This window comes from Oncorhynchus nerka, unplaced genomic scaffold, assembly GCF_034236695.1.
Source record: "Oncorhynchus nerka isolate Pitt River unplaced genomic scaffold, Oner_Uvic_2.0 unplaced_scaffold_2017, whole genome shotgun sequence".
Classification (NCBI taxonomy): domain Eukaryota; kingdom Metazoa; phylum Chordata; class Actinopteri; order Salmoniformes; family Salmonidae; genus Oncorhynchus; species Oncorhynchus nerka.
Window position 1 is genome coordinate 31,212 of NW_027039307.1, and position 24,641 is coordinate 55,852.

Genomic DNA, 24,641 nt, shown 5'->3' on the forward strand with positions numbered 1-24,641 from the left:
TTGGTGTTCAGGTTGGAAGACAGTACAGATATAAACTGGTATCAACAGTGTTCAGGTTGGAAGACAGTACACATATAACCTGGTATCAACAGTGTTCAGGTTGGTGTTCAGGTTGGAAGACAGAACATATATAAACTGGTATAAACAGTGTTCAGGTTGGTGTTCAGGTTGGAAGACAGAACAGATATAAACTGGTATCAACAGTGTTCAGGTTGGAAGACAGTACACATATAACCTGGTATCAACAGTGTTCAGGTTGGTGTTCAGGTTGGAAGACAGAACATATATAAACTGGTATAAACAGTGTTCAGGTTGGTGTTCAGGTTGGAAGACAAAACATATATAAACTGGTATAAACAGTGTTCAGGTTGGTGTTCAGGTTGGAAGACAGTACAGATATAACCTGGTATCAACAGTGTTCAGGTTGGTGTTCAGGTTGGAAGACAGTAGAGATATAAACTGGTATCAACAGTGTTCAGGTTGGAAGACAGTAGAGATATAACCTGGTATCAACAGTGTTCAGGTTGGAAGACAGTACAGATATAACCTGGTATCAACAGTGTTCAGGTTGGAAGACAGTACAGATATAACCTGGTATCAACAGTGTTCAGGTTGGAAGATTATTGGGTAGTTTGGTTCATCAGGCTGACCCCCAGTCTTCATGGATGAGATTACTGAGTAGTTTGGTTCATCAGGCTGACCCCCAGTCTTCATGGAGGAGATTACTGAGTAGTTTGGTTCATCAGGCTGACCCCCAGTCTTCATGGAGGAGATTACTGAGTAGTTTGGTTCATCAGGCTGACCCCCAGTCTTCATGGAGGAGATTACTGAGTAGTTTGGTTCATCAGGCTGACCCCCAGTCTTCATGGAGGAGATTACTGAGTAGTTTGGTTCATCAGGCTGACCCCCAGTCTTCATGGAGGAGATTACTGAGTAGTTTGGTTCATCAGGCTGACCCCCAGTCTTCATGGAGGAGATTACTGAGTAGTTGGCCCCCACGATATGTAACTGTTCAGGGAAGTTTGGAACCAATATACACAGGCAGTTAGGAAAGCAAAGGTTAGCTTTTTCAAGCAGAAATTTGCATCCTGTACCATAAATTCCCAAAAGTTCTGGGACACTGTAAAGTACATGGAGAATAAGAGCACCTCCTCCCAGCTGCTCACTGCTCTGAGGCTAGGAAACACTGACACGATAAATCTACCATAATTGAGAATTTCAATAAGCATTTTTCTACGGCTGGCCATGCTGTCCACCTGGCTACCCCTACCCCGGTCAACAGCTCTGCACCCCGCACAGCAACTTTCCCAAGCCTCCCCCATTTCTCCTTCACCCATTTCTCCTTCACAATCTGGACCCTCTCTTTCTAAAATTATCCACCGCAATTGTTGCAACCCCTATTACAAGCATGTTCAACCTCTCTTTCGTATCATCTGATATCCCTAAAGATTGGAAAGCTGCCACGGTCATCCCCCTCTTCAAAGGGGGAGACACCCTAGACCCAAACTGTTACAGACCTATATCTATCCTACCCTGCCAAGTTAACAAACAGATCAACAACCATTTCGAATCCCACATTACCTTCTGGCGTCGGAGTTGGTCATGGGTGCACCTCAGCCACGCTCAAGGTCCTAAATGATATCATAACCGCTATCGATAAGGGACATTACTGTGCAGCCGTATTCATCGACCAGGCCAAGGCTTTCGACTCTGTCAATCACAACATTCTGATCGGCAGACTCAACAGCCTTGGTGTGTCAAATGACTGCCTCGCCTGGTTCACCAACTACTTCTCCGATAGAGTTCAGTGTCTCAAATGACTGCCTCGCCTGGTTCACCAACTACTTCTCCGATAGAGTTCAGTGTCTCAAATGACTGCCTCGCCTGGTTCACCAACTACTTCTCCGATAGAGTTCAGTGTCTCAAATGACTGCCTCGCCTGGTTCACCAACTACTTCTCCGATAGAGTTCAGTGTGTCAAATCGGAAGGCCTGTTGTCCGGACCTCTGGCAGTCTCTATGGGGGTGCCACAGGGTTCAATTCTCGGGCCGACTCTTTTCTCTGTATACATCAATGATGTCGCTCTTGCTGCTGGTGATTCTCTGATCCACCTCTACGTAGACGACACCATTCTGTATACTTCTGGCCCCTCCTTGGACACTGTGTTAACTAACCTCCAGACAAGCTTCAATGCCATACAACTCTCCTTTCGTGGCCTCCAACTGCTCTTAAATGTAAGTAAAACTAAATGCATGCTCTTCAACCGATCGCTGCCCACACCCGCCCGCCCGCCCGCCCGCCCGACTAGCATCACTACTCGGGATGGTTCTGACTTAGAATATGTGGACAACTACAAATACCTAGGTGTCTGGTCCGTATGGGAGTTGCAGCGATGAGACAAGACTATAACTACTTGGAAACCATGAAATTGGGGAGAAAAAAACAACAAGATCAGTGATTTGTAAATGAAACCTGTTTTAACAACTCAGTGTGGTGATTCATTATATTAATGAATGACTCTAGTTGACAATGTCTTTCAACTTCAATGGTGTTTATTCATGAATATATACAATCATATGTTTACACACTAGAAAGATATTCTACATTGTTGCTCCAGGGTGTCTTACTGAACATGACCATGATTAGAGTGAAACATCATGTGTTTGACACAGGGACCACCTGACACAGGGACACTGAGGTATCATCATGAACCCTAAACCCTGGATAGAGTGGCTCAGTGAACGTGGAGGTGAATGTGTGGAGGTGGGTCAGTGTGTCAGAGGAGACTCTGTACAAGGACAGAGTGCCGGCTGGCCAGTCCAGATACACACTCTGTGGAAGCTGGAGGAGGGGACATCTATGGTAGTGTCATTATTATTGTGACAGGCAATATAACTGTAGTCAGAGCAGTCCAGACTCCAGGACTTGTCATTGTATCCAAGACTACAGTCCTCAACCCTTCCTCTCCTGTTGATTCCTTTATATGTCACTCCTATATCAGCCCTTCTCCCATTCCAATCTACCTCCCAGTAACAGCGCCCAGTCAGACCCTCTCTACACAGCACCTGCCTACAGTCCTCAAATCTCTCTGGGTGATCAGGATATGGCTGCTCCTCTGTCCTACATGTCACCTTTCTGTTCTCCTCAGACAGAGAGAGGAGTCTGTTTCCTGTGTTTGGGTCCAGTGTGAGATCACAGACATCTGATGGATGAAACCAGACACAATATTAGAAATCATCATCATTCACATTAGAATGTTAACTCACTTTTCACTAATTCATTTAATGTAGATGTTTCTAGGTATCAAAAGGAGAAGTTAAGGTAACTTGAGACTTGTTGAATGATCATATGTTATACTGTATGGTAATATAAAACACACTGATTCCCATTAATTACACACACACACACACACACACACACACACAGTCAAAGCAACTCTTTGTAAACTTTGGTGTCCCTGATTTCTGCTTCTGTAGATCTACAGCTGATATTTAATATGACCAAGTAAGTAATTAATGATGGTGGTCTTTGACTTTGACTTAACTTGAATTAAGACTTATTCTTAGTAACATTCAGTCAACACTCACATTTTGTAAGCCCAGGTTTCATTGTGTACTCTCCACCATGTTCCACACTGTAGCGGTAAGCAGAAGAACAGACAGTCATTGAGGGATACACCTAAACACACACACACACACACACACACACACACTCATCATATAACTTTATCCAAGTGGTGGTCAGAATGTTTGTCTTAACTAGCCTGATAAGTCAAACATGTCTGATATGAACATTGACATAAACCCTCTACATACTTGAGTTTCTCCAGTCTGCAGTGTGGATCCTCCAGTCCAGCAGAGAGCAGTCTGACTCCTGAGTCTCCTGGGTGATTGTAGCTCAGGTCCAGCTCTCTCAGGTGTGAGGGGTTTGACCTCAGAGCTGAGGCCAGAGAAGCACAGCCTTCCTCTGTGACTAGACAGCGTGACAGCCTGCAAAGAGTCAAATCATATTAAAACCACACTGATATTCAACATATTCAGATATATCAGTGTCCTGAAACCTTCCATATCTATTCATAAATTAATGTATCATTAAAAATGACAAATGATCAAAGTATTGCCTGCAGATAGAAACATGTATAGTATAAATATTATAGTAGACTGACCAGACCAGTTTAAAAGCAGTATCAGTCAAAAGACAGACAGTGAGGTATCAGATTTATATTGTATTGAGTATACAGTCCACACCATATCTATTTAGACAGTGAGGTATCAGATTTAGATTGTATTGAGTATACAGTCCACAATATATATTATACTGACCTCAAACACATATGGTGTGGACTATGTGTGTCTGGTAAACACATGTGGATCTGGTGAACAGTTATCACTTGTTGACCAACTACAGGAATACTGACCTCAGAGTCTCCAGTTTACAGTGGGGATTCCCCAGTCCATCAGAGAGCAGCTTCACTCCTGAATCCTTCAGGTCATTGTTACTCAGATCCAGCTCTCTCAGGTGTGAGGGGTTTGAAATGAGAACTGAGGCCAACACTTCACAGGATGTGTCTGTGAGTTTATAGACAGTGAGTCTGAAACACAGAAGAAATACAATGACAGACAGGATGTATTAAAATATTTCGCTTAGCTTTCTCTGCTTACACTGTAACCTGTGCACAAATAACGTGTTGGGTTTAGCCTCAGACCAGAGAGGCCTAGAAATGACACATTTTCCAAGTATTGCTTGTAGATAGAAAGATGCATATTAACAAATATGTGAGTAGACTGACCAGACCAGTTTAAAAATCAGTATCAGTCAGAAGACAGACAGTGAGGTATCAGATGTAGATTGTATTGAGTATACAGTCCACACCATATCTATTTAGACAGTGAGGTATCAGATTTAGATTGTATTGAGTATACAGTCCACACCATATCTATTTAGACAGTGAGGTATCAGATTCAGATTGTATTGAGTATACAGTCCACACCATATCTATTTAGACAGTGAAGCTAACATTTTAAATGTGGCTCTATACTCCAGCATTTTGGATTTCAGATCAAATGTTTCATATGAGGTGACAGTATATAATGTCACCTTTAATTTGAGGGTATTTTAATACATATCTGTTTCACCATTAAAAATGAAAACACTTTATGCATATTTGGTCCGATATTCCTTGAACGCAATGACTTCATCGAGCTTGTGACTGAAACTCTGTAATGGTCTGTGTGAAGCTGGTGCAGAGGAGTCAGGCGCAGGACAGCAGAGATGTGTCCCTGTAATGGTCTGGGTGAAGCTGGTGCAGAGGAGTCAGGCGCAGAACAGCAGAGATGAGTAACACAAGTAACTTTACTCAAATATTCCAATAACATGTCGTAATACCGAGCCCACAATAACAGACCGAACAGACAGAAAACAATCACGCACAAAAACAAAGGGGGAAAAGAGGGTTAAATAATGAACATGTAATTGCGGAAATGAAACCAGCTGTGTAAAACAAAGACAAAACAAATGGAAAATGAAAAGTGGATCGGCGATGGCTAGAAGGCCGGTGACGTCGACCACCGAACAAGGAGAGGGACCGACCTCGTCGGAAGTCGTGACAAACTCGTTTGTTACATCTACAGTTTGTTTTGGTTGTTTTGGGTTATTTTTGTTCATTAAAACAATTGTGATTGATGACTGGAGTAATTTTCTGTCTGAGTAGATAACATCTTTCTAAGCACTACTAAACTAATCCTGATGATGCCATGATTAATACAAATCATGACTGAATCATGAATAATAATGAGTGTGACAGTTACAGATGCTACAACAAAACATGCTAACCTCTCAGCATTACCAATAACAGAGGCTACAACAAAACATGCTAACCTCTCACCATTACCAATAACAGAGGCTACAACAAAACATGCTAACCTCTCACCATTACCAATAACAGAGGCTACAACAAAACATGCTAACATCTCACCATTACCAATAACAGAGGCTACAACAAAACATGCTAACCTCTCACCATTACCAATAACAGAGGCTACAACAAAACATGCTAACCTCTCACCATTACCAATAACAGAGACTACAACAAAACATACTAACCTCTCACCATTACCAATAACAGAGGCTACAACAAAACATGCTAACCTCTCACCATTACCAATAACAGAGACTACAACAAAACATACTAACCTCTCACCATTACCAATAACAGAAACTACAACAAAACATTATAACCTCTCAACATTACCAATAACAGAGGAGTTTAGCATTTATTCTGATCTTTGTGTCTCTATAACTTTTTTATTCGTCATTATTCACTATTCATATTTAAACAGTAACACAGGTATGCACATATGGTGTGGACTATGTGTGTCTGGTAAACACATGTGGATCTGGTGAACAGTTATCACTTGTTGACCAACTACAGGAATACTGACCTCAGAGTCTCCAGTTTACAGTGGGGATTCCCCAGTCCAGCAGAGAGCAGCTTCACTCCTGAATCCTTCAGGTCATTGTTACTCAGATCCAGCTCTCTCAGGTGTGAGGGGTTTGAACTGAGAACTGAGGCCAACACTTTACAGGATGTGTTTCTGATTTTACAGCCAGTGAGTCTGAAACACAGAAGAAATACAATGACAGACAGGTTGTATTAAAATGTTACACTCAGCTTTCCCTGCTTACACTGTAACCAGTCCACAAATAATGTGTTGGGTTTGACCTCAGAGCTGAGACCAGAGAAGCACAGCCTTCCTCTGTGACTAGACAGCCTGACAGCCTGCCGAGTCAAATCATATTAAAATCACACTGCTATTCTTTGGAGGTGAAGAATGGAACAGTATATATTTTTTTAATGTTCAGATATATCAGTGTCCTGAAACCTGCCATATCTATTCATTTATGAATGTATCATTATTATAAGTGACACATTTTCCAAGTATTGCTTGTAGATAGACAGATGCATATTAACAAATATTTGAGTAGACTGACCAGACCAGTTTAAAAAGCAGTATCAGTCAAAAGACAGACAGTGAGGTATCAGATTTAGATTGTATTGAGTATACAGTCCACACCATATCTATTTAGACAGTGAAGCTGACATTTCAAATGTGGCTCTATTCTCCAACATTTTGGATTTCAGGTCAAATGTTTCATATGAGGTGACAGTTTATAATGTCATCTTTTATTTGAGGATATTTTAATACATATCTGTTTCACCATTTAGAAATTAAAGCACTTTATGTATCTAGTCCCCCATTTGAAGAAGTCATAAATATTCTGACCAATTAACTTTCAGTGTATTAAAATAGTCAAAAGTTGAGTATTTGGTCCGATATTCCTTGAACGCAATGACTTCATCAAGCTTGTGACTGAAACTCTGTAATGGTCTGTGTGAAGCTGGTGCAGAGGAGTCAGGCGCAGGACAGCAGAGATGTGTCTCTGTAATGGTCTGGGTGAGGCTGGTGCAGAGGAGTCAGGACAGCAGAGATGTGTCTCTGTAATGGTCTGGGTGAAGCTGGTGCAGAGGAGTCAGGCGCAGGACAGCAGAGATGTGTCCCTGTAATGGTCTGGGTGAAGCTGGTGCAGAGGAGTCAGGCGCAGGACAGCAGAGATGTGTCCCTGTAATGGTCTGGGTGAAGCTGGTGCAGAGGAGTCAGGCGCAGGACAGCAGAGATGAGTAACACAAGTAACTTTACTCAAATATTCCAATAACATGTCGTAATACCGAGCCCACAATAACAGACCGAACAGACAGAAAACAATCACGCACAAAAACAAAGGGGGAAAAGAGGGTTAAATAATGAACATGTAATTGCGGAAATGAAACCAGCTGTGTAAAACAAAGACAAAACAAATGGAAAATGAAAAGTGGATCGGCGATGGCTAGAAGGCCGGTGACGTCGACCACCGAACAAGGAGAGGGACCGACCTCGTCGGAAGTCGTGACAAACTCGTTTGTTACATCTACAGTTTGTTTTGGTTGTTTTGGGTTATTTTTGTTCATTAAAACAATTGTGATTGATGACTGGAGTAATTTTCTGTCTGAGTAGATAACATCTTTCTAAGCACTACTAAACTAATCCTGATGATGCCATGATTAATACAAATCATGACTGAATCATGAATAATAATGAGTGTGACAGTTACAGATGGTACAACAAAACATGCTAACCTCTCACCATTACCAATAACAGAGGCTACAACAAAACATGCTAACCTCTCACCATTACCAATAACAGAGACTACAACAAAACATGCTAACCTCTCACCATTACCAATAACAGAGGATACAACAAAACATGCTAACCTCTCACCATTACCAATAACAGAGGCTACAACAAAACATGCTAACCTCTCACCATTACCAATAACAGAGTGGGTCTGATCTTTGTGCCTCTGTAACTTTCTCATTCATCATCATTCAAGACTCATTCATTATTATTCATAATCATAGTAGCATCCACATGAATGTAGAAGTGTCCAGAAACATCTTCTATTCTTACTGACAATACAAGTGAATTGACTCCAAAATGACAGGACATTATTCACCATTCAGTTTCTATTAGGAAATACATCATCCAAAACACAACCAAGACAAACTGCAAATTCATTCAAGTTAGTAGAATAACAAGCTTGATGTAATCACTGCAGACATGGAATATGGGACCAAATACTAAACTTTTGACAAAAATAATTTATCCAAAATATTATTACTTTTTCAAATGGGAGAACTAGATAGATAAAGTGTTTTAATTTACAAACTGTAAAATATATTTGTATGAAAATACCTTTAAATAAAAGGTGACATTCTGTACTGTCTCCTAATATGAAACATTCTACCTCAAATCCAAAATGCTGGATCAAAGCACCACATTTAAAACTGTAAGCTTCACTGTCCAAACACATATGGTGTGGACTATGTGTGTCTGGTAAACACATGTGGATCTGGTGAACAGTTATCACTTGTTGACCAACTACAGGAATACTGACCTCAGAGTCTCCAGTTTACAGTGGGGATTCCCCAGTCCATCAGAGAGCAGCTCAACTCCTGAATCCTTCAGGTCATTGTTACTCAGATCCAGCTCTCTCAGGTGTGAGGGGTTTGACTCCAGAGCTGAGACCAGAGAAGCACAGCCTTTCTCTGTGACTAGACAGCCTGACAGCCTGCAAAGAGTCAAATAATTTTCAAATCACACTGCTATTCTTTGGTGGTGAAAATAGTGGCAGTATATTTTTTCAACATATGGAACCTTCCATATCTATTCGTAAATTAATGTATCATCATTAAAAATGACAAATGATCAAATCATTACCTGAGGATAGAAACATGTAAAGTACAAATATTATAGTAGACTGACCAGACCAGTTTAAAATGGAGTATCAGTCAAAAGACAGACAGTGAGGTATCATATTTAGACTGTATTGAGTAAACAGTCCACATCATATCTATTTAGACAGTGAGGAATCAGATTTAGATTGTATTGAGTAAACAGTCCACACCATATCTATTTAGACAGTAAGGTATCAGATTTAGATTGTATTGAGTATACAGTCCACACCATATCTATTTAGACAGTGAGGAATCAGATTTAGATTGTATTGAGTAAACAGTCCACACCATATCTATTTAGACAGTGAAGTATCAGATTTAGATTGTATTGAGTATACAGTCCACACCATATCTATTTAGACAGTGAAACTGACATTTTAAATGTGACAAAACACTCAAACATGTTGGATTTCAGATCAAATGTTTCATATGAGGAATATATTTATTTGAGGAAATTTTAATACATATGTGTTTCACGATTAAAAATGAAAACACTTTATGTTTCCAGTCTCCCCATTAGAAGAAGTCATAAGTAATCTGACCAATTTATTTATAGTGTATTAAAGTAGTCAAAAGTTTAGTATTTGGTCGTAAACTCGTTGGTTGCATTTGCAGTTTGTTTTGGTTGTGTTTTTGGTTGTGTTTTGCCCAATAATAAAATGGTGGATGATGACTGGAGTAACTTTTCTGTCTAAGAGAGTAGATAACATGTTTCTAAACAACAATAAATTAATCCTGATGATGCCATGATTAAGAAAAATCATGAATAATAATGAGTGAGAAAGTTACAGAGGCTACAACAAAACATGTTAACCTCTCACCATTACCAATAACAGAGGCTACAACAAAACATGCTAACCTCTCACCATTACCAATAACAGAGACTACAACAAAACATGCTAACCTCTCACCATTACCAATAACAGAGGCTACAACAAAACATGCTAACCTCTCACCATTACCAATAACAGACTACAACAAAACATGCTAACCTCTCACCATTACCAATAACAGAGGCTACAACAAAACATGCTAACCTCTCACCATTACCAATAACAGAGGCTACAACAAAACCTAACCTCTCACCATTACCAATAACAGAGGCTACAACAAAACATGCTAACCTCTCACCATTACCAATAACAGAGGCTACAACAAAACATGCTAACCTCTCACCATTACCAATAACAGAGGCTACAACAAAACATGCTAACCTCTCACCATTACCAATAACAGAGGCTACAACAAAACATGCTAACCTCTCACCATTACCAATAACAAGGCTACAACAAAACATGCTAACCTCTCACCATTACCAATAACAGAGGATACAACAAAACATGCTAACCTCTCACCATTACCAATAACAGAGGATACAACAAAACATGCTAACCTCTCACCATTACCAATAACAGAGGCTATAACAAAACATGCTAACCTCTCACCATTACCAATAACAGAGGATACAACAAAACATACTAACCTCTCACCATTACCAATAACAGAGGCTACAACAAAACATGCTAACCTCTCACCATTACCAGTAACAGAGACTACAACAAAACATGCTAACCTCTCACCACTACCAATAACAGAGACTACAACAAAACATGCTAACCTCTCACCATTACCAATAACAGAGACTACAACAAAACATACTAACCTCTCACCATTACCAATAACAGAGACTACAACAAAACATGCTAACCTCTCACCATTACCAATAACAGAGACTACAACAAAACATGCTAACCTCTCACCATTACCAATAACAGAGGCTACAACAAAACATGCTAACCTCTCACCATTACCAATAACAGAGACTACAACAAAACATGCTAACCTCTCACCATTAACAATAACAGAGACTACAACAAAACATGCTAACCTCTCACCATTACCAATAACAGAGGCTACAACAAAACATGCTAACCTCTCACCATTACCAATAACAGAGGCTACAACAAAACATACTAACCTCTCACCATTACCAATAACAGAGGCTACAACATAACATGTTAACCTCTCACCATTACCAATAACAGAGGCTACAACAAAACATGCTAACCTCTCAACATTACCAATAACAGAGACTACAACAAAACATGCTAACCTCTCAACATTACCAATAACAGGGGGGGTCAGCATTTATTCTGATCTTTGTGGCTCAGTAACTTTCTCATTCATCATTATTCTCGATTCATTCATGTTTATTCATAATTTTAGTAGCATCCACATGAATGTAGAAGTGTTCAGAAACATCTTCTATTCTTACTGACAATACAAGTGAAGTGACTCCAAAATGACAGGACATTATTCACCATTCAGTTTCTATTAGGAAAACACCCAACACACAACCAAGACAAACTGCAAATGCTTTCAACAAGTTTGTAGAATCACAAGCTTGATGTAATCACTGCAGGCATGGAATATGTGACCCAACACTAAACTCAGCAAAAAATGAAACGTCCTCTCACTGTCATTTGCGTTTATTTTCTGCAAACTTAATAAAACTTCATGTGTAAATATTTGTATGAACATAACATTCAACTACTGACACATAAACTGAACAAGTTCCGCAGACATGTGACTAGCAGAAATGGAATAATGTGTCCCTGAAAAAAGGGGGGGTCAAAATCAAAAGTAATTCAGTATCTGGTGTGGCCACCAGCTGCATTATGTACTGCCATGCATCTCCTCCTCATGGACTGGACCAGATTTGCCAGTTCTTGCTGTGAGATGTTACCCCACTCTTCCACCAAGGCACCTGCAAGTTCCCGGACATGTTTTGGGGGGAATGGCCCTCACCCTCCGATCCAACAGGTCCCAGATCTGCTCAATGGGATTGATAACCTGGCTCTTCGCTGGCCATGGCAGAACACTGCCATTCCTGTCTTGCAGGAAATCACGCACAGGACAAGCAGTATGGCTGGTGGCATTGTCATGAAGGAGGGTCATGTCAGGATGAGCCTGCAGGAAGGGTACCACATGAGGGAGGAAGATGTCTTCCTGTAACGCACAGCGTTGAGATCGCCTGCAATGACAACAAGCTCAGTCCGATGATACTGACACACCGCCCCAGACCATGACGGACCCTCCACCTCCAAATCGATCCCGCTCCAGAGTACAGGCCTCTGTGTAACGCTCATTCCTTCGACGATAAACGCAAATACGACCATCACCCCTGGTGAGACAAAACCACGACTCGTCAGTGAAGAGCACTTTTTGCCAGTCCTGTCTGGTCCAGTGACAGTGGGTTTGTGCCCATAGGCGACGTTGTTGCCAGTGATGTCTGGGGAGGACCTGCTTCACAACAGGTGTACTAGCCCTCAGTCCAGCCTTTCTCAGCCTATTACAGACAATCTGAGCACTGATGGAGGGATTGTGTGTTCCGGTGTAACTTGGGCAGTTGTTGTTGCCATCCTGCACCTGTCCCGCAGGTGTCATGTTCGGATGTACCGATCCTGCGCAGGTGTTGTTACACGTGTTCTGCCACTGCGAGGACGATCAGCTGTCCATCCTGTCTCCCTTTAGCGCTGTCTTAGGTGTCTCACAGTACAGACATCACAATTTATTTCCATGGCCACATCTGCAATCCTCATGCCTCCTTGCTGCATGCCTAAGGCACGTTCATGCAACTGAGCAGGGACCCTGGGCATCTTTCTTTTGGTGTTTTTCAGAGTCAGTAGAAAGACCTCTTTAGTGTCCTAAGTGTTTATAACTGTGACCTTAATTGCCTACTGTCTGTAAGCTGTTAGTGTCTAAACGACCGCCCCACAGGTGCATGTTCATTAATTGTTTATGGTTCATTGAACAAGCACGGGAAACAGTGCTTAAACCCTTTACAATAAAGATCTGTGAAGTTATTTGCATTTTTACAAATTATCTTTTAAAGACAGGGTCCTGAAAAAAAGGGATGTTTCTTTTTTTGATGACTTTAGATACATAAAGTGCTTTCATATCTAAACTGTAAAATATACAGTCGTGGCAAAACGTTTTGAGAATGACACAAATATTAATATCCACAAAGTCTGATGCTTCAGTTTGTATGATGGCAATTTGCGTATACTCTAGAATGTTATGAAGAGTGATCAGATGAACTGCAATTAATTACAAAGTCCCTCTTTGCCATGCTAATGAATTGAATCCCCCCAAAAACATTTCCACTGCATTTCAGCCCTGCCACAAAAGGACCAGCTGACATCATGTCAGTGATTCTCTTGCTAACACAGGTGTGAGTGTTGACAAGGACAAGGCTGGAGATCACTCTGTCATGCTGATTAGGTTCGAATTATAGACTGGAAGCTTCAAAAGGAGGGTGGTGCTTGGAATCATTGTTCTTCCTCTGTCAAACATGGTTACCTGCAAGGAAACTTGTGTCGTCATCATTGCTTTGCACAAAAAGGCCTTCACAGGCAAGGATATTGCTGCCAGTAAGATTGCACCTAAATCAACCATTTACCGGATCATCAAGAACTTCAAGGAGAGCGGTTCAATTGTTGTGAAGAAGGCTTCAGGGTGCCCAAGAAAGTCCAGCAAACACCAGGACCGTCTCCTAAAGTTGATTCAGCTGCGGGATCGGGGCACCACCAGTACAGAGCTTGCTCAGGAATGGCAGCAGGCGAGTGTGAGTGCATCTGCATGCACAGTGAGGTGAAGACTTTTGGAGGATGGCCTGGTGTCAAGAAGGGCAGCAAAGAGGACACTTCTCTCCAGGAACAACATCAGGGACAGACTGATATTCTCCAAAAGGTACAGGGATTGGACTGCTGAGGACTGGGGTAAAGTCATTTTCTCTGATGAATCCCCTTTCCGATTGTTTGGGGCATCCGGAAAAAGGCTTGTCCGGAGAAGACAAGTTGAGCGCTACCATCAGTCTGTGTCATGCCATCAGTAAAGCATCCTGAGACCATTCATGTGTGGGGTTGCTTCTCAGCCAAGGGAGTGGGATCACTCACAATTTTGCCTAAGAACACAGCCATGAATAAAGAATGGTACCAACACATCCTCCAAGAGCAACTTCTTCCAACCATCCAGGAACAGTTTGGTGACGAACAATACCATTTCCAGCATGATGGAGCAAGTTGTCATAAGGCAAAAGTGAAAACTAAGTGGCTCAGGGAACAAAACATCAATATTTTGGGTCCATGGCCAGGAAACTCCCCAGACCTTAATCCCATTGAGAACTTGTGGTCAATCCTCAAGAGGCGGGTGGACAAACAAAAACCCACAAATTCTGACAAACTCCATGCATTGATTATGCAAGAATGGGCTGTCATCAGTCAGGATGTGGCCCAGAAGGTAATTGACAGCATGCCAGGGCAGAGTGCAGAGGTCTTGAAAAAGAAGGGTCAACACTGCAAATATTGACTCTTTGCTTCAACTTCATGTAATTGTCAATAAAAGCCTTTGACACTTATGAAATGCTTGTAATTATACTTCACTATTCCATAGTAACATCTGACAAAAATATATAAAGACACAGAAGCAGCAAACTTTTTTGAAATTACTATTTGTGTCATTCTCAAAACTTTTGGCCACAACTGTATATGTATGAATTCCCTCAAATAAAAGGTGACATTCTGTACTGTCTCCTAATATGAAACATTGTATCTCAAATCCAAAATGCTGAAGCAAAGCACCACATTTAAAACTGTAGGCTTCACTGTCCAAACACATATGGTGTGGACTATGTGTGTCTGGTAATACTGACCTCAGAGTCTCCAGTTTACAGTGGGGATTCCCCAGTCCAGCAGAGAGCAGCTTCACTCCTGAATCCTTCAGGTTATTGTTACTCAGGTCCAGCTCTCTCAGGTGTGAGGGGTTTGACCTCAGAGCTGAGACCAGAGAAGCACAGCCTTCCTCTGTGACTAGACAGCCTGATAGCCTGCAAAGAGTCAAATCATTTTAAAAACACTGATATTCTTTGGTGGGGAACAGAGTGGCAGTAAATGTTTTAACATATTCAGATATATCAGTGTCCTGAAACCTGCCATACATATATAGAAACATGTATAGTACAAATATTTCGGTAGACTGACCAGACCAGTTTGAAAAGCAGTATCTTTCAAAAGACAGACAGTGAGGTATCAGATTTAGATTGTATTGAGTATACAGTCCACACCATATCTATTTAGACAGTGAGGTATCAGATTTACATTGTATTGAGTATACAGTCCACACCATATCTATTTAGACAGTGAGGTATCAGATTCAGATTGTACTGAGTATACAGTCCACATCATATCTATTTAGACAGTGAGGTATCAGATTCAGATTGTACTGAGTATACAGTCCACATCATATCTATTTAGACAGTGAGGTATCAGATTTAGATTGTATTGAGTATACAGTCCACACCGTATCTATTTAGACAGTGAGGTATCAGATTCAGATTGTACTGAGTATACAGTCCACATCATATCTATTTAGACAGTGAGGTATCAGATTTAGATTGTATTGAGTATACAGTCCACATCATATCTATTTAGACAGTGAGGTATCAGATTTAGATTGTATTGAGTATACAGTCCACAACATATCTATTTAGACAGTGAGGTATCAGATTTAGATTGTATTGAGTATACAGTCCACAACATATCTATTTAGACAGTGAGGTATCAGATTTAGATTGTATTGAGTATACAGTCCACAACATATCTATTTAGACAGTGAGGTATCAGATTTAGATTGTATTGAGTATACAGTCCACAACATATCTATTTAGACAGTGAGGTATCAGATTTAGATTGTATTGAGTATACAGTCCACAACATATCTATTTAGACAGTGAAGTTAACATTTTAAATGTGGCTCTATTCTCCAACATTTTGGATTTCAGATTAAATGTTTCATGTGAGGTGACAGTATATGTCACGTTCTGACCTTTATATCCTTTGCTTTGTATTTATTTAGTATGGTCAGGGCGTGAGGTGGGTGGGCAGTCTATGTTTGTTTTTCTATGTTTAGGGTATTTCTATGTTTCGGCCTAGTATGGTTCTCAATCAGAGGCAGGTGTCATTAGTTGTCTCTGATTGAGAATCATACTTAGGTAGCCTGGATTTCACTGTGTGTTTGTGGGTGATTGTTCCTGTCTCTGTGTTTTGCACCAGATAGGGCTGTTTTTGGTTTTCCACGTTTATTGTTTTGTAGTGTTCATGTTTATCTGTTTTTATTAAACATGAGTCAATATAACCACGCTGCGTATTGGTCCTCCTCTACTTCACCAGAGGAAAACCCTGACAGTATATAATGTCACCTTTTATTTGAGGATAATTGAATACATATCTGATTCAACCTTTAGAAATGAAAGCACTTTATGTATCTAGTCCCCCTATTTGAAGAAGTCATAAGTATTCTGACCAATTCACTCAAAGTATTAAAGTAGTCAACAGCCTACATGAACAATAACAGAGGCTACAACAAAACATGCTAACCTCTCACCATTACCAATAACAGAGGCTACAACAAAACATGCTAACCTCTCACCATTACCAATAACAGAGGCTACAACAAAACATGCTAACCTCTCACCATTACCAATAACAGAGGCTACAACAAAACATGCTAACCTCTCACCATTACCAATAACAGAGGCTACAACAAAACATGTTAACCTCTCACCATTACCAATAACAGAGGCTACAACAAAACATGCTAACCTCTCACCATTACCAATAACAGAGGCTACAACAAAACATGCTAACCTCTCACCATTACCAATAACAGAGGCTACAACAAAACATGCTAACCTCTCACCATTACCAATAACAGAGGCTACAACAAAACATGCTAACCTCTCACCATTACCAATAACAGAGACTACAACAAAACATACTAACCTCTCACCATTACCAATAACAGAGACTACAACAAAACATACTAACCTCTCACCATTACCAATAACAGAGGCTACAACAAAACATGCTAACCTCTCACCATTACCAATAACAGAGGCTACAACAAAACATGCTAACCTCTCACCATTACCAATAACAGAGACTACAACAAAACATACTAACCTCTCACCATTACCAATAACAGAGACTACAACAAAACATACTAACCTCTCACCATTACCAATAACAGAGGCTACAACAAAACATGCTAACCTCTCACCATTACCAATAACAGAGGCTACAACAAAACATACTAACCTCTCACCATTACCAATAACAGAGGCTACAACAAAACATACTAACCTCTCACCATTACCAATAACAGAGGCTACAACAAAACATACTAACCTCTCACCATTGCCAATAACAGAGGGGGTCTGATCTTTGTGCCTCTGTAACTTTCTCATTCATCATTATTATTCACGATTCATTCCTGATTATTCATCATCATGGTAGCATCCACATGAATGTAGAAGTGTTCAGAAACATCTTCTATTCTTACTGACAATACAAGTGAAGTGACTCCAAAATGACAGGACATTATTCACCATTCAGTTTCTATTAGGAAAACATCTAAAACACAACCAAGACAAACTGCAAATTAATTCAACAAGTTAGTAGAATCACAAGCTTGATGTAATCACTGCAGGCTTGGAATATGGGACCAAATACTAAACTTATGACTAAAATAATTTATCCAAAATAACTAAGACTTTTTCAAATGGGAGAACTAGATACATAAAGTGTTTCATTTCTAAATAGTAAAATATATATATGTATGAGTACCTTTAAATAGAAGGTGACATTCTGTACTGTCTCCTAATATGAAACATTCTCAAATCCAACATGCTGGAGCATAGTGACAAATGGGCGGCAGGGTGGTTAGAGCGTTGGACTAGTAACCGGAAGGTTGCAAACACAACAAACACAAATGTTAAACTGTAAGCTTCACTGTCCAAACACATATGGTGTGGACTATGTGTGTCTGGTAAACACATGTGGATCTGGTGAACAGTTATCACTTGTTGACCAACTACAGGAATACTGACCTCAGAGTCTCCAGTTTACAGTGGGGATTCCCCAGTCCATCAGAGAGCAGCTCAACTCCTGAATCCTTCAGGTCATTGTTACTCAGATCCAGCTCTCTCAGGTGTGAGGGGTTTGACTCCAGAGCTGAGACCAGAGAAGCACAGCCTTCCACTGTGACTCCACAGCCTGACAGCCTGCAAAGAGTCAAATCATATTAAAACCACACTGATATTCTCTGGTGGTGAAAATAGTGGCAGTATATTTTTCAACATATGGAACCTTCCATATCTATTCGTAAATTAATGTATCATCATTAAAAATGACAAATGATCAAATCATCACCTGCAGATAGAAACATGTAAAGTACAAATATTATAGTAGACTGACCAGACCAGTTTAAAAAGCAGTATCAGTCAGAAGACAGACAGTGAGGTATCAGATTTAGATTGTATTGAGTATACAGTCCACACCATATCTATTTAGACAGTGAGGAATCAGATTTAGATTGTATTGAGTATACAGTCCACACCATATCTATTTAGACAGTGAGGAATCAGATTTAGATTGTATTGAGTATACAGTCCACACCATATCTATTTAGACAGTGAAGCTAACATTTTAAATGTGGCTCTATTCTCCAACATTTTGGATTTGAGGTCAAATATTTCATATGAGGTGACAGTTTATAATGTCACCTTTAATATGAGGGTATTTTAAGACATATGTTTCACTATTAAAAATGAAAACACTTTATGTTTCCAGTCTCCCCATTTGAAGAAGTCTTAAGTATTCTGAACAATTCACTCATAGTGTATTAAAATAGTCAAAAATGTAGTTTTTTCTCGTAAACTCGTTGGTTGCATTTGCAGTTTGTTTTGGTTGTGTTTTTGGTTGTGTTTTGCCCAATAATAAAATGGTGGATGATGAGTGGAGTAACTTTTCTGTCTAAGAGAGTAGATAACATGTTTCTAAACAATAATAAATTAATCCTGATGATGTCATGATTAAGAAAAATCATTAAAGAATCATGAATAATAATGAGTGAGAAAGTTACAGAGGCTACAACAAAACATGCTAACCTCTCACCATTACCAATAACAGAGGCTACAACAAAACATGCTAACCTCTCACCATTACCAATAACAGAGGCTACAACAAAACATACTAACCTCTCACCATTACCAATAACAGAGACTACAACAAAACATGCTAACCTCTCACCATTACCAATAACAGAGGCTACAACAAAACATTCTAACCACTCACCATTACCAATAACAGAGGCTACAACAAAACATGCTAACCTCTCACCATTACCAATAACAGAGGCTACAACAAAACATGCTAACCTCTCACCATTACCAATAACAGAGGCTACAACAAAACATGCTAACCTCTCACCATTACCAATAACAGAGGCTACAACAAAACATGCTAACCTCTCACCATTACCAATAACAGAGTCTACAACAAAACATGCTAACCTCTCACCATTACCATTAACAGAGGCTACAACAAAACATGCTAACCTCTCACCATTACCATTAACAGAGGCTACAACAAAACATGCTAACCTCTCACCATTACCAATAACAGAGACTACAACAAAACATGCTAACCTCTCACCATTACCAATAACAGAGACTACAACAAAACATGCTAACCTCTCACCATTACCAATAACAGAGGCTATAACAAAACATGCTAACCTCTCACCATTACCAATAACAGAGACTACAACAAAACATGCTAACCTCTCACCATTACCAATAACAGAGGATACAACAAAACATGCTAACCTCTCACCATTACCAATAACAGAGGCAACAACAAAACATGCTAACCTCTCACCATTACCAAAAACAGAGACTACAACAAAACATGCTAACCTCTCACCATTACCAATAACAGAGGCAACAACAACACATGCTAACCTCTCACCATTACCAATAACAGAGACTACAACAAAACATGCTAACCTCTCACCATTACCAATAACAGAGGCTACAACAAAACATGCTAACCTCTCACCATTACCAATAACAGAGGGGGTATGATGTTTGTACCTCTAACTTTCTCATTCATCATCATTCACGATTAATTCATAATTATGGTAGCATCCACATGAATGTAGAAGTGTTCAGAAACATCTTCTATTCTTACTGACAATACAAGTGAAGTGACTCCAAAATGACAGGACATTATTCACCATTCAGTTTCTATTAGGAAAAACATCCCAAACACAACCAAGACAAACTGCAAATTAATTCAACAAGTTAGTAGAATCACAAGCTTGATGTAATCACTGCAGGCATGGAATATGGGACCAAATACTAAACGTATGACTACTTTAATACACTATAAGTGAATATAACCGAATAATTACGACTTTTCAAATGGGAGAACTACATGCATAAAGTGCTTTCATATCTGATAATACTGACCTCAGAGTCTCCAGTTTACAGTGGGGATTCCCCAGTCCAGCAGAGAGCAGCTTCACTCCTGAATCCTTCAGGTCATTGTTACTCAGATCCAGCTCTCTCAGGTGTGAGGGGTTTGACCTCAGAGCTGAGACCAGAGAAGCACAGCCTTCCTCTGTGACTCCACAGCCTGACAGCCTGACAAAGAGATCATCATGACTTCACAAACACACTGTTCATTTAACACCAGTAGTGTAGAAGGACAATGGCAGATGCATTTGGTTTATTCTCTCAAACAACATATAGATTCATCTTCCGTCTCCTAGAATTGTATGGTCATATTGTTATACTAATGTGAAAATCAATGAATTTATTCAATATGTTTTTCAATATAATATTATATACATATTATAATAAATATTTTATAATGAATATTTCTTCCTGATGATTAGTTCTTAAATGTCATTTTATTTACTCACAGAGCAGCTCTGGAGGCTTTGACCACTGGCAGCAGCCTCAGAAGACCTTCCTCTGATCTGGAGTATTTCTTCAGGTCAAACACATCCAGCTCCTTTTCTGAGGTCAGCAACACAAAGACCAGAGCTGACCACTGTGCACGTGACAGGTTGGGTCTAGAGACACTTCCTGAGCTCAGGTATCTTTGGATCTCCTCCACTAGAGAATGGTCATTCAGTTCATTCAGACAGTGGAACAGATTAATGCACCTCTCTGGAGAGAGATCCTCCCCGATCTTCTCCTTGATGTACTCGACTGTTTCTTCGTGGGTCTGTGAGCTGCTTCTTGTCTTTGTCAGTAAACCTCGTAAGTGCTTCTGATTGGACTCCAGTGAGAGGCCCAGAAGGAAGCGGAGGAAAAGGTCCAGGTTTCCCGTCTCACTTTGTAAGGCTTTATCCACAGCACTCTTGAAGACAGTAACTTCAGGCTTGTCGTTTATTTGCAGTTCATCCATTAGATTCTCATTGTTGTTGATGAATGAGAGGAACACATATACAGCAGCCAGAAACTCCTGAATGCTCAGATGAACAAAGCAGTACACCTTGTCCTGGTACAGCACACATTCCTCTTTAAAGAGCTGTGTGCACAATCCTGAGTACACTGAGGCTTCATTGACATCAATGCCAGCCTCTATCAGGTCTTCTTCATAGAAAATCAGATTGCCCTTCACAAGCTGTTGAAAAGCCAGTTTTCCCAGTGACAGAATGCTCTCTTTATTCCAGTGTGGACCTGTCTCTTCTTTCCCAATATACTTGTCATTCTTCTGTTTGGTATGAAACACCACAAGGTGTGCGTACATCTCAGTCAGAGTCTTGGGCATCTCTTCTCTCTTATGTTTCAGCATGTGTTCAAGGACTGTTGCAGAAATCCAACAGAAGACTGGAATGTGGCACATGATGTGGAGGCTCCTTGATGTCTTTATGTGTGAGATGATTCTGCTGGCCAGGTCCTCATCACTGAATCTCTTCCTGAAGTACTCCTCCTTCTGTGGGTCATTGAACCCTCGTACCTCTGTCACCTGGTCAACACACCATGAAGGGATCTTATTGGCTGCTGCAGGTCGGGTAGTTATCCAGAGGAGAGCAGAGGGAAGCAGATTTCCCCTTATGAGATTTGTCAGCAGAACATCGACTGAGGTTGACTCTGAGACGTCCCAACAGATCTTGTTCTTCTGGAAGTCTAGGGGCAGTCGGCACTCATCCAGACCATCAAAGATGAACAGAACTTTGTACTTGTTGTAGTTGGAGATTCCTGATTGTTTGGTTTCCATTGAGAAGTGATTGAGAAGTTCAATGAAAGTGTTTTCCAATTTCATCAAATTCAGCTCCCGAAAAGGAAATGAAAATACAAATTGGACATCCTGATTTGCTTTTCCTTCAGCCCAGTCCAGAATGAACTTCTGCACAGAGACTGTTTTTCCAATGCCAGCGACTCCCTTTGTCAGCACAGTTCTGATACGTTTGTCTTGTCCAGTTAAGGGTTTGAAGATGTCGTTACATTTGATTGGAGTCTCTGGTCTTGCTTGTTTCCTGGTTGTTGTCTCAATCTGTCTCAGCTCATGTTCATTATTGACCTCTCCTGTTCCACCCTCTGTGATGTAGAGCTCTGTGTAGATCTTATTGAGAAGTGTTGGGTTTCCTTGTTAGCGATCCCCTCAAATACACATTGAAACTTCTTCTTTAGATTAGATTTGAGTTCACGTTGGCAAATCACAGCGAGCTCATCTGAATGCAGAAATAACACAGAGGATATTAATATTACGTCTGTTTTAATGTCTACAGTATTGTAGGACTGTTATAAAGTTGTAAATTATAATAATGTATTCTCTAAACTGACTTTATAAATGTGTAAATGTTTTCATAATGCATTACAGACTGGTGTGACTGATTATATTATTATTGGTATTATTGATGGTATTATTAATGTTCTCTCTCTCTAAATTAATCAACACAACACATCCCTGCTGCTACTTGATGAGGTCACTAGGTGTTGTGTTGAGGCTGCTACAATATCATTGAGTTACACAGCTACTTTAGCTGTACTTTAGCTACAGCTTTTAAATGTTATAAAACAGCATTCAACATGAGGCAGACAGATCTTACATTTCTCCAGTGTGTCAGCAAGCTCCATCTGGTTCATTTTCCTCAGGACGTGCAGTGTGATCTTCAGAGCCCCCTCTCTGGCACTGCTCTCCTGCTTCTCATCTTCAGCATCCACCACTTCCTTATCCTGCTTCTGACTCTCAAAGCCTTCTGGGAGTTCTGGACTAAGAATCCTCTTGAACATCTTCAGCTCGTTCTTCACAAATGTCATAATTTTCTCTTCAAGCATCTGAAATAAATAAAGTAAATAAGTTAAGCAAGATAATAAATGCTTTCTCATTAACACATTAATGAATGATTGACAGATCAACTTTACTTGAGGTAAACAAAAACAAATGTACATAACAGGACCACATACACTGAATATGGAGGCCAGGTCTGTTTGATGACTCTGGGAAGACTGACCACTGAGAATCTCTGACTCTGATCTCTCCTGTTGGTTTCTGTGGACAAAATATCCAAGGAGTGCACACACACACACACACACACACACACACACACACACACACACACACACACACACACACACACACACACACACACACACACACACACACACACACACACACACACACACACACGGAGGGAATGTTGTGTTTGTTTAATATTGTTTTAGGACTATGGAAATGGACAAAATGATTAGCCTATGGATTATGAAAACAACAACAATAAATGGGAAAATGGGAGGAGAAATGACTAGAGACAGTGTTGTTTAACTCACTGACCAGGACCCATGAGTTCTTCTTACCTTTGTTCAGTAGAAAAGTCTCCCTCTCTAAAGAATATAGGTTCACCCATAGACCGGTCACTCTTCATGGACACACAGCTGGGTACAGGGGAGGCTGGTCTCTCCTGCTTGATTGGACTTCAACACAACAGAGACAAACATTACATCTCTCATCTACTCTGAGCTCAGATGGGGAAACAGAAGAAGAGTTTCATTCCAAAAAGCTATATATCCATTTTCAGAAATGTTGGGAAATGTTATTTTATTGTTTAAATAAATGATGAATCCACTCAGGCTTTATAAAGGCTTCTAACATTTGTAATTTCACTTCAAAATGTCAGACTGGATTTGATGTAAAATGGATCAACCCACAACAATGTCCCATGATTACAAACCATATAAAAATGCACATTTGCTGTTATTTTCCTGCTGTGAGAACTAGATTTGGCATCTGTAAGTGCATTTATCTATAGATACATGTATCTAGGTGATACAACCACATATCTGATCAGATATACAGGGATACCAACATTCCTGTTAAATAATGGATATATAGATATCTAGGTGGAGACAACCACATATCACAGTCAGATATACAGGATACCAACATTCCTGTTA

At 40.2% G+C, this 24,641-nt stretch overlaps 1 protein-coding gene across 1 annotated transcript; it reads right to left on the reverse strand.

The window, feature by feature from the left end:
- Positions 1 to 2,429: 2,429 nt before the first annotated feature.
- LOC115117538 (NACHT, LRR and PYD domains-containing protein 12-like) lies at positions 2,430 to 24,181 on the reverse strand. Its single transcript, XM_065014852.1, is given in 15 exon segments — positions 2,430 to 2,831; positions 2,834 to 3,202; positions 3,588 to 3,634; positions 3,816 to 3,989; positions 4,418 to 4,591; positions 6,441 to 6,626; positions 8,992 to 9,165; positions 15,045 to 15,218; positions 18,279 to 18,452; positions 20,703 to 20,876; positions 21,158 to 22,838; positions 22,841 to 22,918; positions 23,297 to 23,525; positions 23,655 to 23,739; positions 24,045 to 24,181. Coding segments are annotated over 15 exon segments (3,963 nt in total). The 5' UTR covers positions 24,113 to 24,181; the 3' UTR covers positions 2,430 to 2,655.
- Positions 24,182 to 24,641: the final 460 nt, after the last annotated feature.